Source organism: Chlorocebus sabaeus, chromosome 20, assembly GCF_047675955.1.
Source record: "Chlorocebus sabaeus isolate Y175 chromosome 20, mChlSab1.0.hap1, whole genome shotgun sequence".
In the NCBI taxonomy this organism is placed as follows: Eukaryota; Metazoa; Chordata; class Mammalia; order Primates; family Cercopithecidae; genus Chlorocebus; species Chlorocebus sabaeus.
In genome coordinates this window covers 74330375-74352944 of record NC_132923.1, presented here as the reverse complement: position 1 = coordinate 74352944, position 22570 = coordinate 74330375, and the positions used below count along the sequence as shown (strand labels likewise).

At 35.3% G+C, this 22570-nt stretch overlaps 1 protein-coding gene across 9 annotated transcripts in view; it reads right to left on the bottom strand.

Moving 5' to 3' along the window:
* Nucleotides 1-22570, bottom strand: part of DOCK7 (dedicator of cytokinesis 7) — a 228799-nt gene that overhangs the window by 21406 nt on the left and 184823 nt on the right. For 4 of the 9 annotated variants that reach the window (XM_007978501.3, XM_007978502.3, XM_007978505.3 and 1 more), the window contains 10 exons: nt 21521-21679; nt 20762-20862; nt 19439-19631; nt 17861-18004; nt 14170-14301; nt 12725-12739; nt 3359-3484; nt 1724-1813; nt 1365-1601; nt 864-1007 (listed from right to left, as the gene is read on the bottom strand). In XM_007978501.3, the coding sequence (XP_007976692.1) occupies nt 864-1007; nt 1365-1601; nt 1724-1813; nt 3359-3484; nt 12725-12739; nt 14170-14301; nt 17861-18004; nt 19439-19631; nt 20762-20862; nt 21521-21679 (1341 nt within the window). Of the gene's footprint in view, nt 1-863; nt 1008-1364; nt 1602-1723; nt 1814-3358; nt 3494-10179; nt 11005-12724; nt 12740-14169; nt 14302-17860; nt 18005-19438; nt 19632-20761; nt 20863-21520; nt 21680-22570 lie in introns of those variants that run through there. The other 5 variants (XM_038000744.2, XM_007978503.3, XM_007978506.3 and 2 more) reach the window with 2 other exon arrangements.

Below are 22570 nucleotides of genomic sequence, written 5' to 3'. Positions count from 1 at the left end.
TGTGTTCATTAATGTATTTTGCTTTGTATTTTTCACATTTTAAAATGGATCCTGGATGTAAAAGTTGTCAAGCTACTACATTTGCCAGTCCGCTGATTATCAGAGTTGATTTTGCTAAAACAGCTTCCCTCAGTATTCCAAAGGTGCTCCGGACATTGTGTTAAAGAAGATATCTTTTGTAAGCTACATCATTTGCAGATAAAACCTTAAAATCAAGCACGTTTCTAGGAGGTAAAGGTCTTAAGGTATTTATTTCAGTTTTGGTGGGGCATTTTTTGGCTTTGTTCCTTTAAACTGAAAAGTAGTTAAGACATGGTAAAGGAAATCTTACTTGAAGCCTTTCTGAATTTTCCCTTATCATGGAATATTCCTAAGACTGGGGCCATGCCTAAAATCATCAACAAGAAAATTTTAATGAACCAATCACAAAGACTAATGGGGATGGCTTCTAATCTGCATATGACAAAAGAACAGTAATTTATTGTGTCACTATATTATTCAAATTAAAAAAAAATGATTCCATATCACTTATTTAATCCTCACAACTTATTGTAAAGGAGATCTGGGGAAGGTAACATCAGGGAGAACCTAACATAGTAGAGGTTCACATATATGTGCACAGCTCTGAAAACGAGTCTTTGTTTTAAAAGATCACAGTCTTTTAGTACAAGCTTTTTAAGGAAATATTATTTTAAGTGAATTGATTCCTTCTTAATAGAATATATAAGAATGCATAGATAGAAAAATATAGGCAGTAGAGAAGGTAGATGCTTTTCATTTGACTTAACAATTATTTGTGATCTGAAATTATCCCAAATCATATTTACAGCTTAAATCATACAGTGCTAGCAAAAAGCACTAACCTGATTCACTGTTGTGCCTACAGATCCCTGGAGTACCATCTGAAGCATTTTGGGGTCTGCAGGATCCTGATGTGTTGCAAATGCCAACTCCTGTGTCTTTTTCTGCATATCCTCAATAGCAACTTCAATTGGTGTTAAGATGATCTGAGTAAAAGAGCATCTGTTAAATTGGTATACTGACTGAATACTATTTAATGAACTTTATGTATAATCAACTGAAATTAGAAAAAAAAAATCAATTGTAAACTTTTATGTAACAATAAAATTCCAAACTTGGATCCCCAAATGAAAAAAAAAAAAAAAATCAACCTTTTAAAGAAAAAGCTGGGGGTGAATTAGGATCTTAGAAAAGAAGTAAAAAATTAAGGACTCAAAAATGGGTAAAGTTCTAATATGTTATGGTGTAAGGGATGGTACATATCTTCTGGTACATCTAAGTTGTTGTTACATGGCTTGAATATATTTGCTTCACTAACGCTGTTTGCTCATTTATGGACTTACCTCTTCTTTGTGAGTGACATTGACCCTTGTTTTAATATAAGGAAAGGCATGAGATGTAGTCAGAATGGTTTTCCTTTTGAATTGTTCATGAAGTTCCCCATGGGCACGGCCATCTAAAGTAAAGGGTGTACAGTACATGAATCGGCGAAGATTATAATTTTTGTCAAAATAGGTGATTCTGTCCTTCATCTCATATGTGTCAAAGTATGGCTCCACATAGGTAATCTGAATATACGCCTAGGAAAGAAAAAAGTCCTTCATTTCTTCACTGTTAAGTCATCATTTAGTCTTTCTTAAAATTGCACAGAGGATCTCAAAGAGATGCCTACATGTCATCATCATAGTCGAATCAACTATACCTTGTTAGGATCTAATTTACACTTGTCTACAGGATTAGAGTCTTTGATTACTTCAACCACATCCTCTCCAAATCTTTCTCCATAAAATCCCTACAATAAAGAAAAAGAAACATTTTATATGAAGTTAAAAAGATTGGGAAATAGAGAAGGCCTGAGGGTGACTCCTGAGCAAAATTAGGAGAATTAGTGTATTCTGTACAATCATATCAATAATTAAGACATAATGATTTAGGCTTATAAAAATTATACTAGCTTATAAATTAGCATGGTCTCGGTCCATATTTATTTGACATTATTCCCATCCACAAACTTTAAAAAACACAAAATATCAGAAAACAACAATTTTCTCCAATAAAAACACAGGATTCCACAAGAAGTCCTCAAGAGAAACAAAAGGGAACAGAAAGCAAAGACAAAAGAAACTCATTATTGTTGATGTAGAAAAATCTTAGTTTTACTGAGTTTGTTGTGGCTTGCTTTTTACAGACCATGGGTCAATGAATAAACATCCATTTTTAGGAACTATTTTTTTAATCCCAGAATTTTCAAATAAAAGCATTGACCTGTTGAAGTTCATATAGGTTTACATTTTGAAAAGGCAACCTTAGGTCAAGAATATAGTGACTATTCCACATGACACTGAGTAGCAGCATGGGCAAAGGATGAAGCTATTCAAAAGGAAAAATCGAATTTGAATCTTCAAAGGAGAAACCCCCACTGCTCTCCCAAAGGTGATTTTTATAATTGAGTAAGTTTGATAAATACAGTCTCAATTAATATTTCCCAAGACTTACACCTAACCTCTTGAAAAATAAAAAGTAACAGTTTGAGCCAATTTATGTCAGTTTGGCCAGAGAAGTCACCAATAGGAATATAACATCAAGAAATTAACATCACTGAGAATAAAAACAAGCCTAGAGTACTACTTCTCCAACTGCTTTGTGAATAGAAATCGCCTGGGATCTTGTTAAAATGCAGACTTTGATTCAGAAGGGCTGGGGTGGGGTCTGAGGTTCTGCAGTTCAAACAATCTCCCAGGTGATCCCAATGTTTCTGGTCCATCCACTACACTTTGAGTAACAAAAACAGAGAAAGGTTGGAAAGAACAACTATAACAGAAAAAAACTGGTTAGCCCAGTAAATGTGAAACTCAATCATTTATGGTGAAAATTAAGAAGTTATAAAGGTTAAAGGAAGTGTTTTTAAGGTGTGATTTCAGGCTTTTACATTCTAAAGATATCTCACCAGGAACCAGCTAAGCCAAAGAGATAATACGCTTGGGTCAGAAATTTCTTGGGGTTCTGGTTCTAGTTGAATTATTACCTACTCTTTTTCAACAAAATGTGGGATTATACTATATATTTCTCCATTAAGTCGCAGTAATTCTGAAGGATACAGGGGTTTCCAAAATATGTGTGAAAATAGTCTCAAAAAATAAACAGTATTACTATTTTATAGCTGCCATAAAAGATTTGAAAAAGTATTATTGTAACTATTAAAAATCCTTATTCTCTAACAGAGTAGTTTATTTGGCAAGATCTGGCTTATTAAATGATTAGATCTGGATCTGAAAGTCTAATCATCAGAGAGAATACAAACTAAAGATGACATTTTATGAACCACCACAGCATTCACCTCCAATCTGTGAGATATCTCTGCAAGTTTGGTTATTGCAGGCTCCTTGTAAACAAATTCTTGTTCATCCAAATCCCCGAACTTGGTTCCATAAAAACCAACACGAAAATAGGTGCCAAACATCCGCTTACCATCCTAGGTTTAGGAAAATGAAGAAACTTTAATATGAAATCTTCCTGTTTTTCACATTATGTTTAGATTGTTACAGCATAAAATTTCCAAAACATTGCAAAAAGTTTTAATTCAAAATTAGAATATTTTAAATGAAGGTTTAAACAAAATAAAGTCTTTCTTTTTTCATTATTTCTAACAAATAACTACGTAAATAGGGCTACTAACAAGTGACTAAATCGCATATAATATTTTTCAGAGTTTGTATGAAGTGCCTCTATCACATTGGTCTATGTTTTTAAAATCTATATAATTGAGATAAATTAACTCATTTTTCTTATTGCAAGAAAAGATGCTTGATATAACATAAACTGTCTTAATTGTGCTGATACTAGAGCATACTAGATCAAATTAATTAAACACATATATTTTTAAATTAGCATTAGCCTTTATATAACCTCTTTACAAATATTAAATGAGATTGTGTAAGTTAGGAGTCAAAGATAGCACCTGGCATAGAGCAGACAATGTAAATGTCAAGACCCTCCAGAAGCACTAAAGCAAGAATTCTACAATTAGCAGCCCTGTGCCAATACACTATTATTATTATTATTATTTAGATGGAGTCTCACTCTTTTGTCCAGGCTGGAGTGCAGTGGCACAATCTTGGCTCACTGTAACCTCTACCTCCCAAGTTCAAGTGATTCTCCTGCCTCAGTCTCCCGAGTAGCTGGGATTACAGGCGTAAGCCACCATGCCTGGCTAATTTTTGCATTTTTAGTGGAGACAGGGTTTCACCATTTTGGCTAGGCTGGTCTCAAACTCCTGGCCTCAGGTGATCCACCCACCTCAGCCTCCCAAAGTGCTGAGATCATAGGTGTGAGCCACTGCACCCAGCCCAGTAAAAAATTTTTATGTAGAAGAGTTACTAAAAATGCAACAGAAAGGGAAAAAAATATATGAGTGAAAGATAATAAGTAAAAAATTTTTGAGATGAGTTGGCTATTCTAAAGCACCCAAACCACCCATTGGCATGCATTAACTACACATTCATGTCAGGTACAAAGTACATTAAGGTCACTTTAATTCTCACACAGCATATCAGAAGACAAATTCTTTCAATAAAAATAAATATTTGGACACTTTCTATGCAATTTTTACAGTGTTTTTAAAAAAGTGTCACCTCAGCCTCCTGAGTAGCTGGGATTACAGGTGTGTGCCACTTTTCTCAGCTAATTTTTACAATTTAGATACAAAATTACTTTAGGATTCTCTGGTGGTGCCTATATGCACATTACAAGTAAGTAAATACCTCTGAATTCTCTTTAAGCCTAATCTGCCTTATATTTACTTTCCCTATACTGAAAAAGCAAAAGGGCATATAAAATAAGCTAGAAATGCCACACATAATTAAGCAAATTGGGAAGCTCTAATCCTTAATTTACCAGTTTTATAATACCAACAAAAAGGTATAGGGATGAAAAACATCCCTACATTTTTGGTCAAAAACATGTAAAATTTTAAAGAAAAATGTCTTTGGAGCTAAAGAAAGTTGAGGTTTCTAATTTAAAAACATTTTTTTTAGTTACTTCATTTCAAAATTTAACACACATAAAAATTAACTGATTTCTACAGCAAATTAATCCATCTAGATAGATTAAATGATTCAACTAAAATTCTGATTAAAACCATAAGTCATAGTACATTTTGACTTAAGTAATAAAGGCACTGCATGAAAAATAAAAAAAAAGAAAATTACTTAAAAATTTGATTTTTCAAAACATGTCATACACATATATACATATACATTCCTATTTTTTATTTTTTATTTATTTTTATTTTTTAGTTTTTTTGAGACAGGGTCTAACTCCATTACCCAGACTGGAATACAGTGGTGCGACCACAGCTCACTGCAGCTTCTGTCTCCTGGGCTCAAGCGATCCTTCCACCTCAGTCTCCTAAGTAGCTGGGACTACAGAAGCATACCACCACACCCAGCTAATTTTTTTGTACTTTTTGTAGAGATGGGGTTTTGCCACACTGCCCAGGCTGGTCTTGAACTCCTGGGCTCAAGTGATCTACCTGCCTCAGCCTCCCAGAGTGCTGAAATTACAGGTGTGACCCACCACGCTGGGTCCATTCCTACTTTTTAAACCCACAAATATTAATATGCTGCTATTCTGGCTGTCCTCCTCTCAGAGGTTTCCAGTTTAAAACAATATTCCAATTCTTCAATATTGTGGCCCTTTAAATATTTGAAGATAACAATTAGGACTTGTTCCTTTTAGCTAAACTTTCCAGTTTTCAATCTTCATATGACAGTAATTTCTACTTTGTTGGCATTTTATTAGTTTTTCAATGCCATCCTTTAAAGTGTGATATCCCAGATATAAACATAATACTGTTGATGTGATCTGACCAATGAAGGTGTGTTGGTGGGCTCAATGTCTCCTTGAATCTGAACACTGAATTTTATTAAGGTAGCTTAAAACTAACCTACTTCTTTATTATACTATCTCACAATGACATTCGGTTCAAGGAAAAAAAATTAATGGGTGTTTACTATGTTAGCCACCGTTCATCTTCAGTAATAGGAAAGTAAAAATAAGTTAGATTTGCTTCCCAGGAGAGTAAAAAATGTATTCAAACAATTACAAAACAAAGGGATATATGCTATACTAAAAAGAAGTATAAGGAAAGATTAATCTTGTTGCAGCTAAGTCACAACAGAGGTAACACATAGGGTTCTACTCAAAATAAATGGCCAAGTAGACAGGAAAGGGAAGGAAGGAACACTGTGATAGAGGGTGGGGGGAAGGCAGATACAAATATGAGGGAAAGCATTCATCCATTCAAATACTTATTGAGTGCCCACTATGTGTCAGCAGACTGTTCTAGGTATTTATGATAAATCTGTGAACAAAAGGGACAAAGAAGGTGGTCAGGGTAGGTTTCATCTGAGCAAAGACTGAAGGAGATGGGAGACATTCATGTGAATCCCTGAGGGACGTGCATCCCAGGCAGAGGAAAGAGCCAGTGCAAAGAGTCGAAGGCTAAAGCCTACCGAGTGTGTTTGAGGAACAGGAAGTTAAGCAGTGTGATTGGAGCAGAGTAAGCAAGCAGGTAGAATAGGATGAGATAAGGTTAGAGAAGTTAACTACAAGGAGTTACTGGATATTTAAAAATAAATGTTTGTGTGCAGAATGGAGTGGGGGAGAGAGCAGCAGGGGATGAGGCTAGGGAGAAAGAAAGGCTGAGAATTTGACTATTTTCAACTTAGACTCCTCTAGTGTCAAACTACTATGGAAGTATGCTTCATGGAAGCACAGTCATATTGCTTCGCCTGCAGGAAAAACATCACTTCATCTTTGTTTCCTCTTCAGAGCTTTGGACCACAGAATGATACCTGTTTTTCTTTTGAATTAAAAAAAACAAAAATAAAAAACTTTCCTATAAATTAGCCTGTTTTTCTAGCATTACCTTTCTTTACTGTTATGAATCCTTTCTGAACTTTCTATCACTCCTCACAATACAGCTTATTCTTCCTTAGCAATACTACTTACTGCTTCCACAATCCTCTGGGTGATAAAACTATGTCCGGGACAAAGAAATCCATCTACCATGTTTCTAAATGGTTCAAACCTCTTATAAGACAAATATATCATAAATCTGTTTTACTTTTGTTGTCTTTATTTAGCAAGAAACATTCCGTTGGACTAGTTGTGTATTTCCACAGTGACATCATTTTTCTAACTTCTTTTATCCTCTCCCAGTTGTTTTCCACTATGCTTCCTTTAAGTTAACTGATTTCCATATAGGCATACCAGTATTTCACACAATGGTGATCTCTCTTTCCTTCTACTAGGTTTATTCCTCTTAAAGAGCATTTACCAGTTCACTTCTAGTTGCAGATTTCAACTTGGAAATACAAAACCTCTTAGATTTTATTAACTAAATATTGTTAAGATTTCTAATAGTAATGATGATAAAATCATATTAACAACAAAAATAACTTCCAACATTTTTTGAGTACTTACTATGTGCTAGACACTGGTTAACCACTTTATATGTATCATATCAATTCTTATCACAACTTTATGTGATAGATTCCATTATTTTCACCCTCATTTTATAGATGAGGAAAAGTGTCTTGCCCAAGGTCACACTGTTAGTAAGTGGTGGAGCGGGAAGTTATACTCTAATATATTTGACATTCGACTCCAAACTTTTTTTTTTTTTTTGAGATGAAGTCTCACTCTTATTGCCCAGCCTGGAGTGCAATGGTGCAATGTTAGCTCACTCGAACCTCTGCCTCCCGGGTTCAAGCAATTCTCCTGCCTCAACCTCCCAAGTAGCTGGGATTACCACCGTGCCCGGCTAATTTTGTATTTTTAGCACAGACGGCGTTTCTCCATGTTGGTCAGGCTGGTATCAAACTCCCGACCTTAGGTGATTCGCCCACCTCAGCCTCCCAAAGTGCTGGGATTATAGGCATAAGCCTCAAGCTTTTAATTAAGCTTTATGTTCCCCATATTCTATATATACTGGTATTAACACCAGGACATTAGTATAACCCCTGAACTATCGTCCACTTCTCTGGTGTTTTCTTGAGAATTCTTACAAATTTCCTTAATAAATTCTTTTGAGGATTACCTCCTTCCCTATGTTCTGTTTTCCTCTATGTTCCATCCTCTACTGCAATTATTTTTGCATGCTTGCATATCCTTTATACTTCAGCATAAAAATCAGGTTGGTGGCTTACTGACAAAACACATTCTTCCAAGATATATTGTACTCCATTTCTTATCAGAAGGACCTATCTGACCATTTTATGTCCCAGTACCGAAAAAAGAAACCACATCTAATATCATCTACATAGTAAATATTTGCTGTCAATATTTTTCTTTCTTTTTAAAAGACAGAGTCTTACTCTGTCACCCAGGCTAGAGTGCAGTGGTGTGATCATAGCTCACTGTAACCTCGAACTATTGGGCTTAAGTGATCTTCCCGCTTCAGTCTCCCAAGTAGCTAGGACCACAGGGGCATGCCTAGCTTATTTATTTATTTATCTATTTATTTTGGTAGAGATGAGATCCTGCAGTGTTGCCTAGACTGGTTTCAAACTTCAGGCCTCAAGCAATCCTCCCGCCTTGGCCTCCCAAATGTTGGGATTACAGGTGTGAGCCACCATGCTGGGCTTTCGTATCTTTTTTTTTCTTCTCAAAAGTAGCATAAGGGGCAGAAAAAAATCAGTGGTATGGCATATATTATCAGGTGCTCAGTTATGGGTCTATATGGGACATCAGGGAGTCACTAACTACCAGAAAGTATCTCCTCTTAGAGACATTAAGATTCTTCCCATTTACTATGTTTTCCTTAACTTTCTTCATATCTAACTTTACCTTCCTGAGGTAAAGGCTCATGGATGTTTTACACCTACAATGTTCTGATTTCTTTTTTTTTTTTGAGACAGAGTCTCGCTCTGTTGCCCAGGATGGAGCACAGCAGCGTGGTCTCCGCTCACTGCAAAGTCCACCTCCCTGGCTCAAACAATCTTCCCACCTCAGTCTTCCAAGTAGCTGAGACCACAGGTACATGCCCCGGCAATTTTTGTTGTTTCTTTTTTGGTAGAGACATGGGTTTTGCCATGTTGACCATGCTGGTATTGAACTCCTGGACTAAAGCGATCCTCCCACCTTGGCCTCCCAAAGTGCTGGGATTACAGGTGTGGGTCACTGCGCCTGACCTGTTCTTTCTTCTTTAGAGTGTTACATTTACCCACTCAACTACCCAAAAGTACTTGTTTTCACTATATTCTATTCTTGAATTTTTATTTCATTTCCTTCTCTCAGAGTTGATCCCCCTGCTCATTATAATTTGCTGTTTCTAATCCTGTTTTGTCTTTTAATTGCTTAGATGTGTTACTTTATCTCACTTAGCTTTAATGTGGATTCAAGAAAATAAAAATCCAACAGAAGCCACTGAGCCAGAACTATGGCCAGTATTTCTAAACATCTAAAAACCAAAATACTGGCTCATATTCATATCCATTCAGTTCAATAATGAGAGTTAAGATATACTTATTTTTCATGTGTCAATCTCAAAAGTTAGGGTAATCCATATTTTCTTAGTGATCTAGTAGAGATCTTCTCTAGCCTTTCTGAAAAATGTAAGATATACTTTACTAGAGTAGTGGTAGTCTTTAAATAAATATGTTGTGATCTTTGAAGGAAAAAAAAATATCACATGACTATGTTATCACTGCTTGGGTTTTGATTTTTCTGAAAAATTTAAACTTGTATTAGTGTACTTCTGAATACAAATTGGTCACTATTTGATAACTGAACAAACTTTTCTTTTTTAACCCTAACCCTAAGACAGGGTCTCACTCTGTTGTCCAGGCTAGAGTGCAGTGGCACCATCATAGCTCACTGCAGCCCTGATGCCTGGGCTCAAGCAATCCTCCTGCCTCTGCCTCCCAAGTAGCTGGGAGTACAGATGCACACACCACCATACCTGGCCAATTTTTCTAACTTTCTGTAGAGATGGTTTCGCTATGTTGTCCAGGCTGGTACAAACATAATTACAAAAATAAATACATATACATACATAACATAGAAAGTGGTTATACAAATTTTCATACGGAAATTTAACATTTCTTTTTCTGCTAAAAATAATTAAATATGCATCATAAAAAGAAGTGTTCAAAACATGCTTTTAGGCTGGGTATGGTGGCTCATTCCTATAATCCTAGCACTTTGGGAGGCTGAGGCAGGTGGATCACTTGGGGCCAGGAGTTTGAGATCAACCTGAGCAACATGGCACAACCCTGTCTCTACAAAAACAGAAAAAATTAGCTGGTGGCATGTGCCTACAGTCCTAGCTACTCGGGAGGCTGAGGTGGGAAGATCACCTGAACCCTGGAGGTCAAGGCTGCAGAGAGCTGTGATCGCACCACTGCACTCCAGCCTGAATTATGGAGTGAGACCCCATCTCATAAACAAACATTTTGAAAGACAACAAACATGCTTTTACTTCCTACTATTTCGAGAAACACAAAAAGGCTTTGGGAAAAGTAAAAATAAAAGTGAACACTAAACAGCCATTAAAGAACTGAAACTACCAGAGGAGATAACAGTCACATGATTCCTGAAAGGTTCATGATTTATTATTTTGCGTGGTAAATACTTTACCGAAATACTAAGTTTTAGAGTTATCTTTCACACACACACACACACACACATCCCCTTAAAAGCTCTGCCAACTCAAATAATTTGTACTAAATCAAGGAGCACAATAAAAACATGAAACATGTGACTAATACATAAGCCCAGATGGGGTTTTCCTGTAAGTTGCGGAGCAAGTTATCAATTCAAAGAGCCTTTCTACAATGTACAGATTATCCTTACTGGATTTCAATCCAGTGAGAGTTCTATCAGAATACTAGAAAATTAGCTAGGAAACATAGCTTTTAGAAAAAACAAAACTACTGAAGTTTTCATAGAGTCAAAAAGAAAAATATCCACAAGATAGAACTTACCACAATAGACAATAGTAAAAGTGGGGAGTAGGGTCAGCAACCAGGGACAAGAGAGAAGAGAAAACAGAAAGCATTTTAATTACAGAAATTTCAAAACAAATAAGCAGCAAATGGTAGAAAACACATTTTTTAAATGCAGGCATCCATTTAAGTTTTACAAAGGAAAAGCAAAAAACAAACGTGCAACAAATTTAGCAGCTACAAAGCTAAAGGTCCAGTAAAAGGTAGTGACAAGTATATAAAAAAGAAAATAAAGTCTGTGAGACTTTTACCATGCAATAAACATGATGACAGAATGATATTAATGTCATAACCAGTGAAAATTATACCTTTCAGGGGTCGATTTAGCATCACGGAAACTAGTAATAAACTGCTCAGAGGTTTCAATATGTTATTTTAGGCCTAATTTTCAACTAATTCTATTTCAAGTTAGGAAATTTATAAGGAGTTTCATCATTCATAGATAGCCATGGCAAGTCTCTTTATGTATGTCTTAACTGAGCCATAAGAATGAGGATTATATTTTGAGTATTAATACAGTCATATACAGAGAATTAAGGTAGATTTATAAAAGTACTGGCTTCATCTAAAGAAAAACAAGACTTGGGTACTATTTCAGAAATGGAGGAAAACTCAGTAGTAATATTTATTCCCAAGGTTTTCTATCTGGGGCTTAAAACAAGGATTGCAATGCAAACCCAAAAAGAGAAGCCTAAGCTGTTCGATCAACATAAATCTGACAACAAGTGAAAGGCAAAGCACACAACTTCACAAATATACCTAGCTTTAAATAAACCTGACTTATTACTACCTTGCTTTACCTCATCAAAATAAATTAGGGCATATTTTATAGAATTATTTCCTTTGCAGAAACATTGAAAATAATGGTAATTAATTTTTCCTGGCATTTTTTTCAGGTAAGATTGTATTTACATAAAACTTTTTGTGAGTCTTAACTACTACATAAAAGGAAGCATGTGTAGTCTTATCAAACAATACATCAAATGCTGTCAGAATATGAGGTCAAATTAAATTATAAGTTCTCTTAATTTCTTTATCCCTCTCCCCAGTAAAGTGAATTTCTTTCCCCAGTAGTGCTTATAGTCAAGGTGAAGAGACTCAAGATCAAATTACACAGTATCTCATCAATTCTAAAATGTACTTTTTTTGCCCACATTTTAATGCTTTTATAGTTGGTATTCATCTTTCAACTAATAGGATATCTTGGCTTAACACACAGGGTTTTTTTTTTCCTTTGTTAAAGGCATATAAAATACTAGTATGTTTTGTAATTGATGCCATCTGAGATCAGATGAAATAGAGTATTTTCTATTTACACCTCTGAGCAATAACACATAAATCGACCTCTGTAAAATGAGGTGAAACAATATGGTTAAAAAAAGAAATCTGTGTATAAATGTTGATGAGAGAAATGCTTCAAAGGATAAAAACTAAAGTGATGACAAAGTGGCTCATTTACCAAAGAATCTCATTAGTGTAACATATGGATTTCCATGCACTGCCTACAACCTCTTAATAAGATATTTCTTAAAATAACTTACAATATTTTAACAAAATTTCTTTGGTTAATGAATTCAGTTGATAGCAGATAGCAACAGAATGCCCACAGCTAGCACATGTGGGCAAAGCATTGGCATAAGAAATCTTATAAAATCAATCTATTAGTGTCTTTAACTAACTAAAACATTACCTACCTCCCAGCCAGTACTCTGTGTAATAAAAAGTAAAAAAGGGCAAGTCATAAAAAAACTGTTTAAAAAGAACAAAAAAGGCCAAAGGCACCATATACCATAAATTCTTCTCCACAAATAGAAGACAGCAGGATATTTTAAACAGCATATTCATTTACTTAAGACCTGCAATAATTTCATAAATTGCTTGGTCAAAACCCAGTGGCTAAAATTTTGCCTTTTAAAAACTTTAAGTGAAAGTACAAATTTTAGGGAAAGAGACCCAGCTGCTTGTTCCATTTACATGTTTAAGTGATCTCTAACTAATGTGAGCTGCACTTCACTAAGTATCCAGGATAAATTAAAATACAAATTGCAACTCTGCTCAAATGCCAATGACAAAAATGGCTGAAAGTTTCTCAGAAACGACTAGCGCTAAATGTGCCAGACCTAACATTTATAATTTGCAATTTACAGCTCTAGAAACTGGTTTGAGGTTCCTGTGACAGTATATGTACAACTGATTATTAAAAGACCTACCTGTTATGGTCATGAAACCTAATCAATATTTTTCGACTTTAACATTTTAATAGATGACAATAAAATCCTGACTTCACAGGATAGCAGCCCTGTTTTGAGACTGTCAAAGGCTTTTCAGATTAATCAGTTCATTTAGAACAGCTTAATTCATTGCAAAAAAGAAGAGATCAAGCTGATAGGTAACAAAGTAGGACTAATACTGAATACAAAAGTGGATAGTCATACTCCACCTCCTTTGACACTGGCAGCAGTAGGTAATAGTAGGGTAGCAAGGGGAAGGGAACAGAAAAGTGGAGGAGGAGGAGACTCGATAGGATATTTTGCAGTATTTCAATGAAGCCAAGGATTTAGTTTCAAAGAAATCAACTGCTAGTAGTGTACTTCATTTTAAAACTAAGTTTAATTTGATTCTAATTTTAGTGATAATATGTAGATTCCATAATGAACTATAAAGTAACGAAATACTATTAGAATTAAATATACACTAAGACAACCATTTTATTCATTATTTTCACAAAATAATATTTTTGTATTAGAAATATACCAAAGGATGATTGAATGTAAACATCTAGGAAACATAAAGTTCAGTTGCAGTCATTAAAAATATTAGTAGTTTATTAGTTTCACATCATTTAATTTAAAAAGTTGAAATATGATCTACCTTGTGAAACAAAAATCACAATATTTTAAAACTTGCTAATTAATAATTCAAAAATGAAAAAAAAAACTCTGCGGATAGTTTATGATGATCACCATTACTTTAGTTACTGAGCTTTGCTTTGGCCACGAACTATCATTTTGACCGTTCATTGGTAGTCTGATTAAAATGGTCATCTCACGGGATCTAGTTTGACATCAGTACAAAACAACATTAATGCTTTCAGACAGTTTTTTCCCTTAATAGTGAAGCTAGAAATTGGAATCATTACCTGATGAACAATTTTGCTGAATGCTTCTTGAAGTTTACCATGAATTGTGGATAGTTTCTTTGCATCCCGATTAGCTTCATGAATAGGAATAAGTACTTTGTAAACCTCATTAACTGCTTCATACATGCCAGCCTATAAGAAAAATTTTATAAGATGTTGCTTTCTTTTACATCAGTAAGAAAATAAAGTAATTATATGAATTTGCAATATTTGTATTAAGATAATACCGCTGAGGCTGCGCGGAGGCTCACGCCTGTAATCCCAGCACTGTGGGAGGCCGAGGCGGGTGGATCACGAGGTCAGCAGATTGAGACCATCCTGGCTAGCACAGTGAAACCCCGTGTCTACTAAAAATACAAAAAATTGGCCAGGCGTAGTGGCGGACGCCTTTAGTCCCAGCTACTAGGGAAGCTGAGGCAGGAGAATGGCGTGAACCCAGGAGGCGGAGCTTCCAGTGAGCCGAGGCCGTGCCACTGCACTCCAGCCTGGGCGACAGAGTGAGACGCCATCTGGGGTGGGGGGGTAGGCCGGGGGAAGATAAAACCACTGGAGCTTTTCCAATAGGAAACAAAAACAAATACTAGTTTTTAACTGTATTAAGGCTTAATAAAAAGAATTTTCCAATGTATCTTCTCCTCTGGATAAATGGGTATGTATGCAGATATGTGTATGTGTGTGTATATTAATACATACACATACACATATGTGCATATTTATATTTCTATAATTTGAATTGGGCATTTTCCTTTTATCTGCCCAATAATTACTTCACTAAGGCCAATGTGTGTATGTATACTTATCTATGCATATAAACTTTTGCAGAAACTAATTCTGAGCAGCGGAAAAAGGAATTTAGTATTACACTGGTCACAGATAACCAATTCTCCTATAATCAGATAACCCGTGGCCTCCTGGGACACAAAAATCATTTACTTTTCCAAAATATTAAGCTGACACAGGCAATCTCCTATTGTAAATCTCCTATGGAAAAAAATCACAAATCTTTAATAAAGCATAGAAAGTTCTGAGCCACCAGATTTCCTTCCACTGTGGGCTAGTTGGCCAGTGGTTGCTACGGTTATAATCACATAATCAGAGTGAGAGACAAGATGTGTTTGTATTGGTCTTCTATCCCTTATCTATTTTTTTTTTTTAATTAATAAGAAACAGGGTCTTGTTCTGTTTTTTAGGTTGGAGTACAGTGGTGTGATCATAGCTCACTACAGCCTTGAACTCCTGACCTCAAGCAATCCTCCCACTCCAGCCTCCTAAGTAGCTAGGACTACAGGTGCTCACCACCATGCCCAGCTAATTTTTTCACTTTTTGTAGAGATGGGGGTAATCCCAGGATTACTATGCAACCTCCCAAAGCACTGGGATGACAGGCGTGAGGCACTGGGCTTGACCCATCCTTTATATTTAATAATGGATTGGTGCTGTAGTAAGAGGAGAGAGAGATGTTTTCCAAAAGCCATTGAGTCCTCATTGCTTCACAGATCAGCAAACATATTTTCCCAAAGAAAAACACATGGTCCTTATATTTCCCAGTACATTTGTAGGAGTATAATTAAACAATAATGTAGTTGTACTAGTGAAATATGTTTAGTGTAACTAAAATGCTCCAGTAATTATTTTAACTAAAATCAGATTAATTGAAAAAGAATAAAATTTACAATCATATACAACTGCAAAAGAATTTTAATAATATAGGTTACTGTCCCCCAATCTAAATGCACTATGTGAATTATTAAAATCACACACATACAAACACACAGAGTTATGCTAATTAAAACATTCCACCAATAGCAAAAAACCTTGCCCCCTGCTAGCTTAGACAAGTGTAGGGATGGAACTGGAATCGTCAACGTCCTTAGAGGTAAACATTTTAAAAGAGGATCGACACCTAATATTTTAACTCTGCAAAAACACTCTTAAGAGTCTCACAATTGCCAATAATGATGAAAACGATGGTAACAGTAAACACACTAGTACTTACTTGGAGCCAGGAGCTGTGATAAGCACTTTAAATACATGAACTTACTTAATCCTAAAAACATTCCTATGAGGTAGGTACTATTATTAGATGTATTTAATAGGTAAGTGAGGCACCAAGAGGTTAAATAATTTGTGCCTGAAGTAACTGCTAAATGGCAGAGCCAGGATTTGAACTTTGGCAGTATGCCTTCTAAATCTACCCTTAATCAATATATTGCAGGATAGGGATAAGGCCTGGTGAAGAACGAATCCATTCCCAACAGAAGTAAAAAAGGGGGAAGAGGGCAGCATTGCATATTACCTCAAGCTTCTTTCTTACCCTAACATGAACCTCAGTGTCTCCTAAACCTTGGGTGCTGGGACACTAAACATTCAGCGGAAAAGTCAGAGGAATTAAGTGACCCTATCAACATGGTTTAAGAAGGTGAGCATGAATTCAGCTAACTATCTTTTCTTTCTCCAATAAACATCCCATCTGGGTTTCATCTGACTGCTTTAGTTCTTCACATATGGATGGAAGGGAACAAGATTGGGGTTATAGCGTGGTAGCATAGTCAGGTAAGGGATTCAGGATGCAGTTCATTAAAGAGCAAGGTCCAGGGCTCCGATAACTACCTAATGAGGATTACTATGCAACCAATGGAATGAGTGGTCATAACTTTCTTGGACACCAGGGCAATGCCCATCATACTGGAAAGAAGATTCTCCATTTCATCCAATAGACAAGATCTATTTATAGAGCCCCGTCAGTCTACCAACTAGGAACTTATATCACTCAGAGACTTTCTGTTTTGTTTTACTATGTTTTTTAACTTAAAGGTTTTAGAAAATATTTGGCAGTAAAAGTTTTATGAACCAAAAAATATCTGCTACAAATCACATGCTGGTTCATAAACAAGCAAATGAAAAACACTGGCGGGCTGGGCACAGTGGCTCATGCCTATAATCCTAACACTTTGGGAGGCTGATCAGGGGAACATAACTTGAGGTCAGGAGTTTGAGACTAGCTTGGGCAACAAAGTGAAACCTCATCCCTACAAAAAATAAAACAATTAGCCGCGTGTGATGGTGTGCCCCTGTATTCCCAGCTGCTCAGGAGGCTAAGGTGGGAGGATCCCTTGAGCCCTGGAGTTTGATGCTGCAGTGAGCCAAACCACTGGAACACCGGGGGAAGTGACAGATTATTAAGATGAAAAGGAGTAAGCCAATAATGAATCTAGAAAGAAAATCTGTTCCTAGATAGTTTTTAGGGGACATGGAATAAAAAACATTTTTTTTTTTTTTTTTTTTTTTTTTTTTGTGACAGAGTTTTACTCTGTTGCCCAGACTGGAGTACAGCAGCATAATCATGGCTCACTGCAGCCTCAACCTCTTGGGCTCAAGCAATCCTCCCACCTCAGCCTCTCAAGTAGCTGGGACCACAGGCATGAGCCACCATGCCTGGTGAACTTTTAATTTTTTGTAGAGATGGTATCTCACTATGTTCCCCAGGCTGGTCTTAAACTCCTGGACTCAAGCAATCCTCCCATCTTGGCCTCCCAAAGTGCTGGGATTACAGGCATGAGCCACCATACCGGGTCCAGAACAAATTATCTTTAAAGAAAAGTAGGGTCATAAGACAGAGAGAATAAATACACATGTCATTGATAATTAGAGGTATGACACTCTGGAAAAAGAATTAACAAGAGTCATCTACCATAGAGAAAGAAGCAGCTGCTTGTTCCAGTAATCCCACAAGTCCTGACTCAGTAAAGTATTTTCCAGAGCAGATACCTTCTTCATCTGGAGATACCACATCATCTGAGACCGCAGATTCTTCTAAAACATTAGATGAAATATTCTAGAGAAAAAATAAATTGAAAAGGTTTTTGAAACAGAATTTTCTAGCATAAAAATGTATAAAAAGAAATAACTGAAGATGAACCGTAACTATCAGGTTAGGTTAAAAAAAGGAGAGTAATATAAAGGTAAAAGATAAATCTCCAAAAACTTTCTGTATTTTGAAGATGATAAAATGAAAACACCACTGCTAGATAACTTTTCTCTTAATAAAAAGTGGTATGAAAGAAAATTAAGAAACGTCATGGGCTAAAGGAAATTGTAATATGACATAAGACATCTAAGGAGATATCAATAGTCCTTTTTTATTTATTTAATTGATCATCTCAAAACTCTCTATAAAGGAAAAAAGGTACTAAAATGGTCTCTTGACTTATCTAATATACACAGAGTTAATAAAAAACTCAAGTATAATAAAAGCCCTCTTATTCAATGAGATTGGAATCAGCCATTATTTCTAAAAAAGAAATGATACATACATACCTTATTTTATTTTAACCTCCTAAACATTTACAGTAGATGTACACTCATTTATCAACTTTTGAAGTAGATCTAAGGCCTCCTCTTTGTGTGTATGGGTTTCCAGATCAGATTTCCACGGAATCTCTTGTGAGTAAACACCCAAAAGGCAACATTCTTTTTAAAGATTTCAAGTTTTGGTTTCTTTTGAGTGAAAACTTAAGCTTAAATCGATTATCAAATTATTCTAGAATTTTAGGAGTTTCCTCTCCCCCAATCTATTTGTCCGGCCCACAGTTAATTCAACAGCAATTGTTTTGGAGATTCACCTTTCCTGAGTCTTTGTAAAAACTCAACTTTGTTATCAGAGAAACGATAACTTTCTTTTTGCATTCTGATTTCATCAGAAGATAAAACATTTAACTAAATTTTATAATATCCCAAACCTACCATTAACAGGTTGTGAAGAAAAGCAAAGCATAACTGACCCTTGGTAAGCAAAGAATTCAACTAGTGGGTCAGAAGTATGTACCCTACTAGAGGGCAAACTCATCTGTGAGTCATGGTATTAGTCATAAAATGTACTAATATTTTATGTAGGGAAAAGAGAATGTTGGTATATCTGCTATGTTAAGTAAAAGCCAATTAAGAATTTCTACGGAATTCTGATTCTCAGTAATACATTTCCACAGATGTTAAAGTATGTAACTGATTACAAGGCAGTAAAGACAAAAAGAAAAAATAAGCATAGTGCTGATAGTTCAGAGGTAAGAAACTGTGGAAAGAGAATTAACAAGAAGTACTCCTTAAAAATGTATTAATGACAATCACTGTGAAATGTTAATCTACCTTGTGAAGCATTGGCTTAAGTCTTTAAGTTTTCCCTGCAAACTAAAAAAATCTCAACACCAGTGAGAAAAAGCTAAAACCAAAAAAAGACATACCTTGATTTAATGTACATCTGGAAGATTCCTACCTGAAATGTTACACATCCCACAGGAAGATATTTCCGGTCCTCCAGCATGCTCAAATATTCAGCAACAAGTGCTGCTGAGTGGACTAGACACTGTGCAGCTTCAGCATGATTGCTTCGTTCTGAGTGCTTGCCAGCCATGTTCTGCAGCCAGGTCAATCGCAGATCTGGAGAGGTCTGGTAACCCTTGGCAATTCTAATTAGAACAGAAATTCTTCTCCATTAGTATATGCTTCCCAAGCTGGGAGGGAGTTTAGCTAGCTCACTCAGAGTTTACCTAGATAGGTTTTTGATACTGTGCACAACCTATTTAGTTTTAAAGTAGTATGAAAATGTCACTATGCAGGCTTAGAGAAATAACTGTGGCCTATGGAATGGATAATATCAGTGGGCGGAGTGGGGGAGGGCAGGAGGGGCAAAAAAGAAATATGCCATATCAAAATCTGACCATTAAGGAAATAATCAGTTAAGGGAAAAAGTATGGAAATTTATGTGTTCATTACAGAAATATAGAGAAGTTTTATATGCAAGGAAAAAGGAAAACTTCTAAAAGGTACTTTTATTACATCAACTTTATTTCAAAGAGATTAAATTGTTTTATTTGTGCTTTTAATGAACTCCAAAATTGTAGGAGCAGAGGGTCATATGACAGAGAAAAATTCTTAAATTTTACTATTGTATCTATTAAGGTGTTAATACAATAAAAATTATGGAGTTTTCAAAATGTGCCCTTAGAAATATCATTCTTTAGTCACAACTGTATTGAAAAAAGGTAATTAATGTTACAGTAAAACATTCATATACTGTATTTTCTTCTTAAAAGACTGAGTTTTACATTTAAAATATTGGTATGGGCCTTCAAAGGAAGTCTGGGGCCCAGGACACCAAGGTGTTAAATGTGTGTTATGAATATTTTTAAAAATCCTCTTATTTTTGATAATCAATAAGTATATTTGCATTGTTCTTAAAAGAAGAGACACAGAAGATCCGAAGATGCCGCCTGGAAAAAGTGCATTTGGACTTTCAATCTACCATTGGAAAAATCACTCAAGGCCAGGTGGGGTGGCTCATATCTGTAATCCCAGAACTTTGGGAGGCCAAGGCAGGCGGATCTCTTGAGCCCAGGAGTTCAAGACCAGCCTGGGCAATATGGTGAAGCCCCATCTCTACAAAAAAGTAAAAAATATATAAATATAAAAACAATAAATAATGTAAATACAGAAAAATCACAAGTCACTTTTGTGTGTTTATTTTTTTCATCTAATGCTTACTGTATGTCTTACTAAGTTCCTTATACAAAGCATAAATGAATCAAATAAATGCTACCTGTACATTAGATCGATCAACATTTCAGGATCCTCCTGGTGTTCCTTCATTTTCACAGTATCAGAAAGAATCATATGGAGATTAAAAACCAGATCCTGGACCTGCAGCAGAGAATTATATGAAAAATATTCTTGAATTGTCATTCATCCATAATAACCAAATTAGTTTCAGAGATATTTCAGATAAATATCTAAAGATTTCAAAACAAGTTGTATGATACTGATACGGTTCTGTAAAGTATAGGTATGTGGGGATATGGTAAGTGAAGGGTAGTAAACTTTATATAAATTCCTCAGCAGACTATCTATATTTTTTGTTCTTCCACCTGGAAACAAGCAGAACTATAAGTAGAAATAAAACAGAGGGATATAGGAAATACAAGAATACAAAAGGAAAATTCTCTCCTATATTTCTGATTTTACTAAAAGGTAGTTTGTAGAAACTTTAGTTTATAAGGCATATTATTGTTTGATTAGTAAGTAGGAACGTTTTGTCAGACAGCTTTGTCTGTATTGTCCAAGTCTACTGTTCTACTTATTATAAGTGCACAGAATTAAACACCAAAGAATTAATTATTTCCAAAAGAAGGGTAGCTGACTAAAACAAAAAGATTCAGTCCTATCTATGGCACATGATGTGTGGATTCAAAATGAAATAAAATGATCCTCCAGCAAAAACCAACTTTTGATTTAACAATTTGGAAAGTGCCTATTTAACAAGCCTATTTCAATTAATGATCTAGAAAGTAGCATTTCTGACCTGATCAGGAAATGTTGTTTCCCTCAATTCCAGATCTTCTTCAGCATATGTCAATATAGTCTTTAGAGAACGCCTTAAGAATTCTTCATTAAAATTCTGAGATGTGCCCACCAAGGAGGATAGTGACATTGTTACCTGCATTTTAACCCTAGCAAAGTTCTGTAACAGAAAAATTGTCCAGTCAATACTTAATATAGAAAAGCTTTAAAAAGTCTGCTATTTTTCCTCGCTAAAAGTATATTTAGTGAAAAAATACCATTCTAAGCAAAATATTTTTTAAAGTAATAAAATATGTATATCAAAATCTTATTTTAGAAAGGATGTAAAACTTAGAATTTTGTTCTGAATAATGTACTACAAAACAGGATTTTAAGAAGTCATGTGTTAAGAGTTGAATCAGAAATTCTGCTTATGTCTTTACATTTATTTATTATGGGCATATGTTATTAATATAACATTTTACAGATAAGGTTAAATAGCTTGATTGACATTATAAGATTCTTAAATAGTAGATGGAGTATTTAAATTCTAGTCCATTTCATGACATCCACACTATGATGAAAGCCATTTAACAGACATCATGCGTAAAGTAATGTAAGGTAGAATCTTTTGGAGTGACGCTTTTAACAGCTTATAACTTACATTCTTCCTTTTTTTTAGTGTAAATTCATTTCTGCTCCACCATTCTCTACCATGAATACATTCTTAAGAGATTACTGGTGATAATATATCAATTGTCATATCCAGTATTTTTTGCTCAATATTCTACTTCATATCTTTGTATAAATTACTTTCTCCTTGAAAATCTCCTACCTTATCTTCAGTGGCACCACTTTATCCTGGTTTTCTATTCTTTTTCAACTCTTTTTCTGTTTTATTCCTTGGTTGTCCTTCCTAAATACCAGTATTCCCAAAGATTCTGTCAAAAAACTTTTCTCACGTAACATACTCTAAAGAGCCTCATCCATGTCTTTGCTTCGACCAGTATACACATGTTTCCGTCTCCAGCTGATATTTCTCTGTAGAACTCCAGGCTCTTATAGTTTACTA